We start from the raw sequence: 14,860 nt of genomic DNA on the forward strand, positions 1-14,860 counted from the left end.
GTCCATCAAGATAATCTTCACAAAATAATATAACGTTGATGAATTTTGAAGCCTAAATAAAAGCGGCAGAACTGAAAAGCTAAACTTAGGCTATAAACGAACTACAGCACCACAGTCGCTCGCCTTCAGCGTCACCACCAGACCACTTCCGACAACTGTTTCAAACTTATTTTTAACATGTTCAGTGAAAAGTATTTACTCTGTTTATGAATTTTAATCCACACTACATGAACCTTTTCATATAAACTGGAATAAATACAAAACTAGAGCCAAACTAAAACTGAAATGAGACATTATAGTAATAAATAGTATAGTGAATAAATGAAATAATCATAACGAAAGGACATTTAAAGCACGTATTTCTGTACATTTCGAAATAAGGTGCAATAATAGTCAATATATCCTTGATTAATATGAATATTTTAATTAAAAACGTATCCCTGCGTATTTAATCTTTTAAATAACAGTGAGCGAGTCTTTGCATATGGTAAGATTAAACCTATTTTAGTGAACAAAGTACCACATTTCAGCTATCATTTTGTTAGGGTGGGTACACAAAATATTATTTTATCCTTGCTTCTACAATCTCTTTCTAACAACTTCATGCGGCCGTACACATTTATTTTTGACGTGGCTTTAAGCACTATGCATCATTAAAGTTTCACTTTCACCACGTAAAGCCAGTAAATGTGGTGTTTACATGTAATAATCATAATATGAATTTACCTTATGATACGAACCCAGAGTCTCTCTGCATCAGTAAACAATAAAACGAACATCTTTACTCCAAAGACGTGTGTCGCATTTCAGGGCAAAGCAAAAAAACATTGTTGAACAACAATATAAAATGTTGTAAACTATTCATTGGTTATCCTAAAATTAATTGTATTATAAATTATACTACAACTGGAAAATACTAAATTGATAAACTGTTCGGCGTGATGACGCTAAATGTCTCCGACAGCGCCTGTAGTCCCATCTAGCAACTTGTTAGCAACCGTCTTTTTTAAGAAACGTAACAGCTTAAAAAAATCACGAGCGGGGTGTGACTGGTGTGTTTTATGTCGTAGAATAAAACGTGGAAGTATCTTGAGCCTGTCTGAACCACGGACCTTATTTAAGGGATTTAACCATAATCCCATTAAAAAAACCCATTGACTCTGAGACGATGGAACCGGAAGCGCCTACAAAGTGACATCATAGTTCCCCCACTCTATTGGGAGACGGGCTACAAGCAAGTGTAGATCAAATGAGCACATGATCGAATGACATCACTTTAGGGCACGCAGCGTGTATCCATGGCAACGTTCAGCTGCATAGTGACGGTTCTCCCGGTGATTTCCTCAGACACGGCCTTGAGTTTTAGCTTTCATCGGTCAAAAAGGTATTTATACTTTTATATTTGTGGACATTAGCTACTGTAACCAATGTGTATCTCGTAATGCTTACATTTTATGAAAAGTTTACCTTTTTAAACGTTTTCTGCTTGTCTGTCGTGTACGGCTGCTCCTTAGGCTGTGAACACTTTCGAAGCTAACATTAGCATGTAAAGCTGAAATGATTAAAGGTATGTAATATTGTCAGATATTGAACTTAAATATTGAATTTCCATGTGGTAAAATTACACACTGAGACGCCTATATGAGCAAAAAAAGCACATTTGGGACGGCCTATCTTCATATGTACGCTAAATTTCAGACCGCTTGGTCTAAATCCAAATTGTCAACAACAACTTTACAAATCTTTTTTCAATGGATAAATGGTAGTCCTAGACATATTACATCAATCATAACACTAATGAATGTGTTCATTTTGTTGTTTTAGGTTATAAAACAACGGGAAGAATTGCCATCGGACTAACCCCACAGCTGACAACCAGAGACGCGCGCGCGCACACACACACACACACACACACACACGGAAAGAGCACCGCAACTTTACAATTGTTCAATTAAAATAAACGTATTTTGCTCCATATGGCAAACTCAACTGCCATATTTTATATTTAAACAACTGGTAAATGAGTGATTTATCTGAAGAAGAGAGACAATGTTCTCCATAAAGCTCCTTCTGCTGTTGGTGGCTGTACACAGTGAGTGTTTTTAGTTTAGGGGGTTTTAGGCAGTTTTACAGACTTACAATGTAACACCCAATCCTGTTTCATCAGTGTTGTAGTTCATTTGATGTGTAAAGCATTTTTCTTTCTGTTTAGGTGTTTATTGTCAGGTTGTGCTCACACAGTCTGAGCAGTCAGTAACTGTGTCTCCAAGTGGATCTGTTAAACTGACCTGTGCATGTAGTGGATTCACTCTTAGTAGCTATAGGATGCACTGGATCCGTCAGGCACCTGGAAAAGGACTGGGATGGATCTTTCACTATTATACAGACTCTAACAAAGGCTCAGCTCAGTCAGTGCAGGGCAGATTCACAGCATCTAAGGACAGCTCTAATCTCTATCTGCATTTGAATCAGCTGAATACTGAAGACACTGCAGTGTATTTCTGTGCAAGAGATTCACTTTGTTTGTTTTCATACAGATACACTTACAAAAACCCAGAGGGGAGAGGGACTGTATTTTAATTTACTGTTTTTGTTATTTAATGTAAAATAATAAATTACTCTGATACCATTTTTGCACAGTTTTTCTCATTCTTAAATTTATTAATTCTGGTTAAAAACAACAACAGCTCAGCAGCTGTCTCTATTTTTTCTTAAAGGAATATTTTACATAAAAAGGAATATTTTACCTAAAAATGACAATTCGCTGAAAATTCACTCACACTCACCCAATATGTAGATGATCATTGGCGCAAATCTGAAGAAACTTAGCATTACATGATTTGCTCACCGATAGATCCTTTGCAGTGAATGGGTGCCGTCAAAATGACAGTTCAATCAGCTGAAAAAAACAAAACAAAACAAAAAACATCACAATAATCCACATGTAATCCACAACACAACTCTAGTCCATCAATTAACGCGAAAAGCTGCGTTTGTAATGCGTGTAGTCAATTTTTTTGCAAATTTTTATTTTTGGGTGAACTATTCCTTTAATGATGAGGTTCTCACCAGATGAACACCAATAATTCCCATAACACACATAATAAAAACAGAATGTTTCATATTGAAGGAATAATTTACCCCAAAATAATCAAAAATCATTATGTCTTTCCAAACCTAAATAATTTAATTTTGTAAAACACAAAAGGAGAAGTGCAGAAGTTAAATGACTACAATAATTATACATTTATTGCAATTTATTTTATAATTTTGGACTTTGACAGTCTCAAACCTGTTTTATTTTATATGGAAAAAAACAGCCCAAATATTTACTTTTCTGTTCCACAGAATAAAAAAAGTCATATGGGTTTGAAACAACAGGAAATGAATAATTAATGACAACATTCATTTCTTAGAGAATTGGTAATGATTTATTTTTAATTAAAAGTCAATTAAAAATATCAGAATGTTACCAGATACACATTAAACAAATGAATAAATATTAGTGTTAAATATACAAAGATTTGAATTAATTACTTTGCACGCTTGTGTGGATCCATAAAATGCATATGCATGTGACTCTGTAATATGATGCCCCTAAACACAAGACATCCCTAACTGAATATTTAATTATTTAAATGTTGGATTATGTAAATTCATCATTCTCTTGAGCCCTTCATAATAATTTCTGTATCACCGTACAGCTCAATAATTCAGTGCCTAAACATGGAGCCCAAAATACTGGGATTTTCAGTGCTGTTACTTGCTTCTCAATGTATGATTCTAGTCTTTATTGTTCAGAATATAATGGTCTATTTTTATCTGAATTTACACACAGTGATCATGTTTTATTTTGCAGATTGTTGGTGTCAAACACTGACTGAGTCTGAGGCTGTAGTCCTGAAACCTGGAGAATCTCATAAACTGACATGTACTGCCTCTGGTTTGGACATTGCTGGCTACTGGATGGCTTGGATCAGACAGAAGACTGGAAGAGAGCTGGAATGGCTGGCATTGATCAGATCTGATAGCCAGGAAATATATTACTCTCAGTCTGTCCAAGGAAGGTTCACCATCTCCAGAGACAACAGTAGGAAGCAGGTGTATCTGCAGATGAATAATATGAAGAATGAAGACACTGCTGTGTATTATTGTGCAAGAGAGCCACAGTGACTGAAATGACTGCAGTACTATACACAAAAACTGCCAAGACTGAAAACTAGCTAGAAAACAGCATTTCTGTAGGTCACTTGAGTCTGTCTAGTTCTGTACCCACTCTCACCAGAACACAACAAACAAACGAAACCATTCATTAACTTCACGGAAGTACATTTTCCATGTCAATAGGTGGTGCTATTGTCCATGAAATTAACCTCAATGGTCTCAAACTCCTTTGACTCCACAGTTTTTTTTTTTTTTTTTTTTTTTTTGCTAATTCAGGGTTTCAATGCAAATTAACTGATGTCTGTTTCATATTTAAACAGCTACACTGTTGAGTGGAGGACTCACCACCAGTTCAGCCTTCATATAAACCATGTTCACTTCATTTCTCTTGCTGTTGCTGGCTGCTGTGTCTTGTAAGTAATTCCCTGGACAAAATAAATGTAACGCTTTATGGGTGTAATGTAGAACATTCCAGCACCAGTCTTCCAACAACCATCCATAAACCTAACAGAACTTAAAAGCAAAATATTAACCAACAGCAATATCATACACAACTAAAAATAAGATCTATACCAGAAAGATTCTAATGCATGTCATTCATTGATAATTATTAACCTAAACAGAGAAATCATAGCTTGACACTTGACACAGAGTTGATGACACTGACGTTCCCCTCCATCCTCCCCAACACCACCAGGTTGGTCCCTGTATTTTAAGTTATTGTTGTTAAACAGAGAAACAAAATTATACATTTTTAAAATGTCTATAACTTCTAGCACATTATAAGAAGAGCAGGAAGAAGCCCTTTTAGTGGTGCATTAGCCCAGGGTCCCACAAAGGCTTAATGCGGCACTGAAGATCTGGTAGAAATAGCTGCTTAAGGTAACAGCTGCATGTTTTACAGTGTACTATACAATCCCTCATCTCACTATATATACATAATACATGTTTGGTAAATAAATGCATGCTCTCGGCTCACTGTCCTGTTGGTATCTAGACTAACAACTCTTAAAAAGACCCCCTTTCTCACATGAACCATAAAGCCTTCTTAAATGTTCCTGTTCATCCAAAATTCCTCATGCTGAATCCAATAAATGTTTACAAACACATCTGTATCTTGCTCTTCAAAACTATCGTCAAATAGATTTTTACATCAATGCAAATCTCCACCCTTCTCTCATGTAAACAGAAACACACAGACATCATAAAGGCTCTTTGTGATTAACAGAGCAGAGTGAAAACACAACCGGCATCATGTATTGCATATCAGTACTGCTAGTTTTGGCAGCTGCACACTGTGAGTATCACCAATGAACATTAGTTCAGATGTGGAGCTCAATTTGTATTACTGAAATGATTTAATCATTGTTCGTAGGTCTTTTCTGCATTGAGCTGGATCAGCCTCCTGTCATGGTTGTAAAACCAGGGGAAACGTTTACCATCGCCTGTAAGATCACTGGATATTCAGCCTCAGGTGGAGGCTACACAAACTGGATCAGACATTCAAGTGGAAAACCCATGGAATGGATCGGCTGGTACTATAGTTCCAGTAGCAATGGTGTCACAGATTCTCTGAAAAATAAGATTAGTTTCTCTTCTGAATCCTCCAGCAACGCAGTTATTTTAACAGGAAAAAACTTCAACACTGAGGACACAGCTGTGTATTATTGTGCTCGCAACGCACTATGCCACAAACTGCCACATGACCTGTTCAAAATCTAAACTAAACACATTTTTCAATAAACAGTTCCTTTTCAAATTATAAAGTGCATATTTTCACACAATAACCACAGTATTGCAAAATCAAAGCAAATAAATAAATGAATATAGAACATTGAATGAGTCAGTTGATGTTTTAGCCTTTGTAAATACTTTTGATCAAATTCAGCCACTAAATGGCATGTAATAACCTTGAATGCTCAATTGACCCATTGTTAGAATAATCTAGATGCCAGAAGAGGACACCCTTGCGTAAAAAATGAAAAACCTGGATTTTGAACACACCCACTCTGTGTGTCTCCATGCATGAGCAAATATATCAATGCAAACTAAACTGCCATATTTCTTATTTAAACCTCGTAAATGAGTGTTTGATCTGAAGAGGAGAGACAATGTTCTTCCTAAAGCTCTTAGTGCTGTTGGCAGCTGTACACAGTGAGTGTTTTTATTTATTTCTTAAAGAGTTTAGACAGTTTTAGGGAGTTACAATGTAACACCCAATCCTATTTCATATGTAATATGATTATTTAGATGTGTAAAGATTTTTTTTTTGTCTCTCTGTTTAGGTATTTATTCACAGGTTGTGCTCACACAGTCTGAACAGTCAGTAACTGTGTCTCCAGGTGGTTCTTACAAACTGACCTGTGCATGTAGTGGATTCACTCTTAGTAGCTATAGGATGCACTGGATCCGTCAGGCACCTGGAAAAGGACTGGAATGGATCTTGCACTATTATACAGACTCTAGCAAAGGCTCAGCTCAGTCAGTGCAGGGCAGATTCACAGCATCTAAGGACAGCTCTAATTTCTATCTGCACATGAGTCAGTTAAAGACTGAAGACACTGCAGTGTATTACTGTGCAAGAGATTCACTTTGCTTGTTTTCATACAGCTACCCTTACAAAAACCCAGGAGGGGGAGAAATGGAGATGATGGATATTTTTAATAAATGTATTTTACTTTGATTTATTTGTGAAGTGGTTCATTCATTTACACATTTATTTTCAAATTAATAAATTACTCCGGTGCATTTTTGCTCTTTCTTATCTTTAAACGTGTTTAAGTTATAAAGCCAGGTTAAAAGGAGCATCAGCAGTATCAGCAGTTGTCTTACTGATTGAGTTCTAATTAGATGAGCACTAATAATGTCTATAAGACACATTCAAAGCAGTTCATTTCATACTGAAGACAGAATTCACCCCAAAATTACCATAAAGCAAACCACTGTATCTTTCCAAACCTATATGTTGTTCTTTCTTAGAAAACAAAAGGAGAAGTGCACAAGTCATAATGAAATTAATGTTACATTTAAAGCTATTTATTTCATACTTTTGGAGTATGACAGAAACAGACCACTTTCATTTTCGAAGCTGAGAAGAACCACTCATAAAATCATGTTTTATCTGTTTGTGCTTCTATTGATGTCTGTCACACCTTGTGAGTACAAATCTTTTTTTTTTTTTTTTTAGCAGTATTTAACATCATTATTAACCACAAAAAGACCATTTCAAAATTAACTTTTTTTTGTGTGTGTGTGTGTGTGTGTGTGTTTAATTTGCAGATGTGTACAGCAGCGTGGAACACAACCAGCCAAGCTCCCTTTTGGTAAAACCTGGAGAATCTTTTACCATTTCCTGCAAAAACCATGTGCGCAAACACTTTGGTCTAATTTTAACATACATGACTTAGTTTGGATGTTGAAAGATAAGACCTACAGTAAATCAATATACACTTTAACGAATATGTACATTTATTATTGAAAACAAAACGGGGCAATTTTACTTAAATGTAAATTATATTTAAAAAAAATACTTAATAAGGTTTATTCATTTACCAAATAGGTAAATGAATAAACAAATTCCTTGAGTAAATGAATAAATAGGTCAATGAATAAGAATATAATTGCTGTATTTATCTAAATGTACACAAATGTACAGTGATCATATTTTGTTTTGCAGATTGTTGGTGTCAAACACTGACTGAGTCTGAGGCTGTAGTCCTGAAACCTGGAGAATCCCATAAACTGACATGTACTGCGTCTGGTTTGGACAATGCTGGCTAATGGATGGTTTGGATCAGACAGAAGACTGGAAGAGAGCTGGAATGGCTGGCATTGATCAGATCTGATAGCCAGGAAATATATTACTCTCAGTCTGTCCAAGGACGGTTCACCATCTCCAGAGACAACAGTAGGAAGCAGGTGTATCTGCAGATGAATAATATGAAGAATGAAGACACTGCTGTGTATTATTGCACAAGACAGATACAGTGACTGAAATTACTAGCGCTGTGCAAAAAATACAACCTGGTCTCATAAAAATAAGTACCTCTGCGCACTTTTTGTGCGACACTGTTTAACGTACCTTGCTGCACGTTTCGCCGCAGTTTCAAATAGAAATGTCCACTGAGTGGCGCTAAAACACAGGTTCAATATGTGAACCCTGGCACGTTTTTATTACGTAGATATTGGTACGTATTGCTGTTTTTTTATTACGTTGCTTCAGATACGTATTGCAGCGGTTCAGAATTCAAATATCCGGGGACTGTCGCTAAAAGTTAATGCTCTATTGTGTTGGAAATATGCCCTACACCAAATCCAGCCCTAAACCTACCCGATAGTGTTAACAAATGCAAAACTGATATAAAAACGTATGATCTGATACAACTGTGCAATATGAACTTCCTTTTACGCAGATTTTAACTGCTTTGTCGAACCGTAGTTACGGGATTCGAACCGGTGCTTCTCGTCTAAGTCCGTCCCTGTACTCCGTGAGCGAACAAGCGAACAAACTTATCATCTATGAAAACCCATAGATACGAAGCTGGATGTGTGCGATGCTAATGTTCAAAAGCATCAGTTTTCAAATCTACCAGCATATTAATATTGTTTTGAAGTCACTGCATGATATTCTTCAAGTACACTGAAAATATATTTTTTTAAGGTAAGTGGTCGCAAACAATTTATTTTAGCTACATTTAATTAAAATAAATATGTTGAAAGTTAGTCAACTAAATTTGTTTATTTAAATGTAGCTAAACTAAATTGATTGCAACCACTTACCTTAAAAAAATTGAGTAAATTCAATGAATAATTTTTTTCAGTGTAATTGTGCGAAAATTACGCTTTATTAATCGCAACTCTGTAAATTTGTGTGAAAGTGTTCATTTATTTTGGAAACTGCAGTGATATGTACTTATTGGTATGTATTTCATGTCACGCTAAAAAGTGCACCCAGGTACGTAAATGCCATAAGACCAGGTAGAAAAAATTAATTGATTGCAACTACTTACCTTAAAACATTTATTAAATTCAATGAATCATTTTTTTTCCAGTGTATTTAATGATTCATTGAGTTTACAAAATTTTTAAAGGTAAGTTGTTGCAATCAATTTATTTTAGCTACATTTAAATAAACAAATTTATTTGACTAACTTTCAACATGTTTTTATTTTTTAAGTGAAGCTAAAATAAATTGTCTGCTACTTACCTTAAAAAAACTTAGTATAATTTTTTTTCAGAGTACATTGTTGTACAATATTATTTTCGTATCAATAGGTGGTACTATTGTCCATGAAATGAACCTCAATGTACTAAAACGCCAATGATTTCACTGATTTCACTAAGTCATGGTTTCAATGCAAATTAACTGATGTCTGTTTCATATTTAAACAGCTACACTGTTGAGTGGAGGACTCACCACCAGTTCAGCCTTCATATAAACCATGTTCACATCATTTCTCTTGCTGTTGCTGGCTGCCGTGTCTTGTAAGTAAATTCCTGAACAAAATAAACTGTGTTCTAAGTGTAAATAAATACATATTCATAATTCTGTTTTAAATGTTGTTTATCTGCAGGTATTGACTGTCAGGTTGTGCTCACACAGTCTGAACAGTCAGTAGTTGTGTCTCCAGGTGCTTCCTACAAACTGACCTGTGCCTGCAGTGGGTTTTCTGTTAGTGGCACTTACATGCACTGGATCCGTCAGGCACCTGGAAAAGGACTGGAATGGATTATTTATTATTATTCAGATTCTGATAAGAGCTCAGCTCAGTCAGTGCAGGGCAGATTCACAGCATCTAAGGACAGCTCTAATCTCTATCTGCATATGAATCAGCTGAAGACTGAAGACACTGCAGTGTATTACTGTGCAACAGAAACACCGTGAAAGCACTAATACAAGCAGCTGTTCAAAAACTCATCATGAGAAATGGGGCAGACATCCAAGTTACGCAAGCTGAACAAGGAGAAGAGCCTCTGAAGTGATATAAGGGCATATAAGAGGCATCACGTTTATACGCGGCTAACTACACACAGCTTTTTGAAATGATAAAAAAAGACTTGGCTAGATGGGAAGTACTACCTCTCTCTATGTTTGGTAGGATAGAAACCGTGAAAATGAACATATTGCCGAGAGTTCTCTTCCTATTTCAATCCCTTCCAGTTTGGGTTCCGGTCTCAGCATTTAATAAATGAGAAAATTTATTTCAAAGTTTGTTTGGCAAAATAAAAGGCCAAGAATAAGACTAAAAATGCTTATGTCAGATAAAGACGGGGTGGGGGGTTGAACCTTCCTAATCTTAGATACTATTATTGGGCTGCTCAGCTTAGGGCTATCACTGCTTGGCTTGGTGTTGATAAGGAGGCAGAATGGGTTAGTATCGAAGAGAATTCACTTCCTGGAGTGTCTCTGAAAGTTCTGCCATTCATGGATTTGCAAGCACAAAAGGGAGTGAAGAAAACAAATATATAGATAAAACACACTAAAAATCTGGTCCACAGTACAAAAAACATTCAGAGGAGCGATAGCCTTATCACGTGCAATACCCATTAAAGATAACCCAGATTTTCTTCCTTCTTTATCAGATAGTGTCTTCAGCAGATGGGAATGGTTTAAAGATAATTTATCAACTTTTTGATGGGAAGATTTTGAAGATCTTTTTCTCAATTATCTAATAGGTTTATACTGAAATCTAATGATTTCTTTAGATATTTACAACTACGACACTACATCACAAGCCATAAACAATGGGATATAATTAAAAGATCGCCAACAAATGTAGAAAAATATTTTAATGATATTATCGAACATGGTTTACCTACTAAAAATCATGTAGCCCATTTATACAGAAAACTAATGCAAGATAAATCTGATGACTCATTCCATACCAAAAGAAATTGGGAACTAGAGTTAAATACTATAATAGAGGACGAGATGTGGACAAATATATGTCCCAGCTGTCATAAGGGTATAAGCAGTCAAATATGGAAGGAGTTCGACTGGAAGATGATGATTCATTGTTGCATTAGTGGTTGCTAAATTTGATAGTTCTTCACAATTATCACAATGCTGGAGAGACTGTGGGGAGGTGGGGGACTATGTTCATATATTTTGGGAACAAGTGTATTGGCAGGAGGTTAAAAGGGAGATTGGCAAATTTGTTCTACATATATTATTAATAGCTGCGAGGAAGATAATAACTGAACTGGATGAAGGTGCGCCAACCTACTTTGACAGAATGGACACAGAGACTGAACAATGAAAAATGACAGCAGACTCACAGCTGAAATCGGACATTTTCCAACAGACTTGGGCACTAATCGAAACATATTTGCTTGGTCTTTGAAATGTTGTCTGGGGCCTTAAATATTTATTTTGCTTATTTATTTATTTATTTACTTACTCCTTTTTTTAATTATTTTTTTATATATATATTAATGTTTCAAGTAAATGTTATGTGTATATTGTTATATCTATAACAAGTTTAATATAAAAACACAGTTCAAAAAACAAAAAACAAAAACATTCACCATGCACCAAGTGCAAATATAACTCAGCTCCAAAATATAAAACAAGCCTACAATGACAGGCAAATCCAATGACAACCAGTTCTTGAAGCTCCTTACATCCAAAACTAACAAACAAATATCAATGTTATACAAATATTTTTATGCATACAAAAACATTCTTATGAAAACATGTTTTTATGCATATAAAACATTCAGATTACTGCGTCAAACTACAGGGCTGCAAACCTGCAAAGATGCAAATTATTTTGTGGGAAGGGTCAGTGTCTCCCAGACTCCTGAAAGACTTATAAACTGAACGTTCATTTAGTATGTGTCCAGTGACTAAAACAGCTGCAGTTGAACCTAAAACTGTTTTAGTGTGTTAATAGAGATGATACTCCTACTGATGATTATTTCATGTGAGAAACTCCCATTTGTTGTAGATTATTACTGTAATTTTATTGTTCTAATTATCTAGCTCTAATTTTCCATGTTTTTCAGCTGTTAGTGGTCAGTCTTTGACCTCCTCAGATTCTGTGGTGAAAAAGCCTGGAGACTCAGTGACTCTGTCCTGCTCCGTGTCTGGAATCTCAATGACTTATTCCTGGTTGGACTGGATCCGTCAGAAACCAGGGAAAGGACTGGAGTGGATTGGGCGTATTGATGGTGGCACTAGCACTGTTTTTGCTCAGTCTCTACAGGGCCAGTTCTCCATCACTAAAGACACCAGCAAAAACATGCTGTATTTAGAGGTGAAAAGCCTGAAGACTGACGACACAGCTGTTTATTACTGTGTGAGAGATACACAGTTAGACAAAAGATAGCAGGGATGCGCGAAAACAATTCATGTGATCTCTGTGGGCCCAAGAGCATTTTTCAATACACTTCCCTAAACTTCAACAAGGTCCTTTTAAAATATTGTTTTAAACATAACATACTTCTTCATGGAGCTCTTCTTAAAAAAAGAAAAAGAAAAAAAAGCTTACTGCAATATTGATCTAATGCAGACAAAAATGATCTATAAGTCTTGTTAAATCTCTGAGTGTTTTAGTAATTAATGTGAACTGAATACACCTGGAAGATCCTAAATGTTAAATGTTAAGCACATCACTGAATATCTTTGAATGATGAACTTTTAAACAGACTTTCACGTCTAAACAGTGCAGATTCAATGATAAGCTTTAGGAAAAGCTATACAAACATTTTGAAAGGCAGACATGATTACACAGCTTAATAAGTCACAGAAAATGTAAATGTACCTTTAGAGGGCACCCTATGCAAACCTACTTCTATTTGTCTTCCTCAAAAGTCTCCACTCTATTCATCTCCAGACACAAAACTTGTTTGTGACTTTGCTGCATTAAGTTCTTCTTTTCATAACATGACAATGGATATTGTGTCTAAACTGGGTTTTATCTTCATGTTTGCTCTCACAGAATGTAAGAAGGACTCCTGAAAACCTGTTTATAATCAGATTTATTCATGTGTTCTGTTGTAAATGTTAATGTTGAACTGTTTGTTTTTCAGTCTGTTGGTGTCAAACACTGACTGAGTCTGAGTCAGTGGTCATTAAACCTGGAGGATCTCACAGACTCACCTGTACAGTCTCTGGATTTAGTGGTGACCCACACTTAGCTTGGATCAGACAGACTGCAGGAGGAGGTCTGGAGTGGCTGGCATACATCTCTGGTGGTAGTAGTTATATATACTACTCTCAGTCTGTTCAGGGCCGCTTCACCATCTCCAGAGACAACAGCAAGAAACAGATGTATCTGCAGATGAATAATATGAAGAATGAAGACACTGCTGTATATTATTGTGCAAGAAAACCACAATGACAAATACAACTATAGTACTGTACAAAATCTGAAAATAACAAGCAGCAAGTTAAACTGTATACGCTTTCCTGACATCTGGTTGAACAGTTCCAGCTGCATTTCCACTTGAAAACTGATTGGTACAATCAGGCGTAGCCATCATTTCAGAAGTGAGGGAACAGAAATGTTAGATACAGTGTGTATATATATATATATATATATATATATATATATATATATATATATATATACATATAGTTGTATTTGTCATTGTGGTTTTCTTGCACAATAATATACAGCAGTGTCTTCATTCTTCATATCATTCATTATATGTATATGTATATGTATATATATATATATATATATATATATATATATATATATATATATATATATATATATATATATATATATATATATATAACGTTACAATATAACATTTCTGTAATATATACAACCTCCCAGTCAAACGTTTTTGAACAGTAAGATTTTTAGTCAGAAGTCTCTTCTGTTCACCGAGCCTGCATTTATTTGATCCAAAATACAGAAAATGTAGTAATATTGTGAAATATTTTTACTAAAACAACTGCTTTCTATTTGAACACATTTTAAAATATAATTCAGCATCATTACTCCAGTCTTCAGTGTCACATGATCCTTCAGAAATAATTCTGATTTGCTGCTCAAGAATATATATATATATATATATATATATATATTGGAAAAGAAATGACAGAAATTAATACTTTTATTTAGCAAGGATGCTTTAAATTGATCAAAACTGATGATAAAGACATTTATAATGTTACAAAAGATTTCTATTTCAGATAAATGCTGTTCTTCTGAACTTTCTATTCATCAAAGAAACCTGAAAAAAATTCTGCTCAGCTGTTTTCCACATCATAATAATAATAATAATAATATATATATATATATATATATATATATATATATATATTTTTTTTTTTAAGCAGCAAATCAGAATATCAGAATGATTTTTGAAGGATTGTGTGACTGGAGTAAAGATGATAAAAATTTAGCTTTGAATTCACAATAGTTTTCCTATTGCTCAAATAGTAGAGCATGGCGCTAGCAACGCCAAGATCATGGGTTCGATTCCCAGGGAAAGCAAGAGCTGATAAAATGTAAAAACTGTAACTTGAATGCAATGTAAGTCGCTTTGGATAAAAGCGTCTGCTAAATGCATAAAAATGTAAAAAAAAAAAATGTAAATTACATTTTAAAATATATTCAAATAGAAAACAGTTTTAGAAAAAAAAATACTGTTTTGCTGTACTTTAGATCAAATAAATGCAGGCTTGGTGAACAGAAGAGAATTCTTTAAAAAAAAAAACATTAACAATCTTACTGTT

General features: G+C 34.9%; 1 long non-coding RNA gene and 2 gene segments (V, D, J or C); all 3 read left to right on the forward strand.

Moving 5' to 3' along the window:
• Window positions 1-1,245: 1,245 nt before the first annotated feature.
• Window positions 1,246-2,729, forward strand: LOC131537739 (uncharacterized). Its single transcript, XR_009270375.1, has 4 exons — window positions 1,246-1,384; window positions 1,515-1,567; window positions 1,825-2,092; window positions 2,213-2,729. It is a non-coding gene; the product is annotated as an uncharacterized LOC131537739 (long non-coding RNA).
• A 1,782-nt stretch (window positions 2,730-4,511) lies between these two features.
• LOC131537736 (immunoglobulin heavy variable 3-66-like) lies at window positions 4,512-10,121 on the forward strand. The segment is given in 2 exon segments: window positions 4,512-4,577; window positions 9,738-10,121. Coding segments are annotated over 2 exon segments (354 nt in total).
• A 1,803-nt stretch (window positions 10,122-11,924) lies between these two features.
• Window positions 11,925-13,352, forward strand: LOC131535079 (Ig heavy chain V region 3-like). The segment is given in 4 exon segments: window positions 11,925-11,947; window positions 12,049-12,089; window positions 12,172-12,422; window positions 13,198-13,352. Coding segments are annotated over 4 exon segments (336 nt in total).
• Window positions 13,353-14,860: the final 1,508 nt, after the last annotated feature.

The sequence above is a fragment of the Onychostoma macrolepis genome, chromosome 03, assembly GCF_012432095.1.
Source record: "Onychostoma macrolepis isolate SWU-2019 chromosome 03, ASM1243209v1, whole genome shotgun sequence".
Taxonomy (NCBI): domain Eukaryota; kingdom Metazoa; phylum Chordata; class Actinopteri; order Cypriniformes; family Cyprinidae; genus Onychostoma; species Onychostoma macrolepis.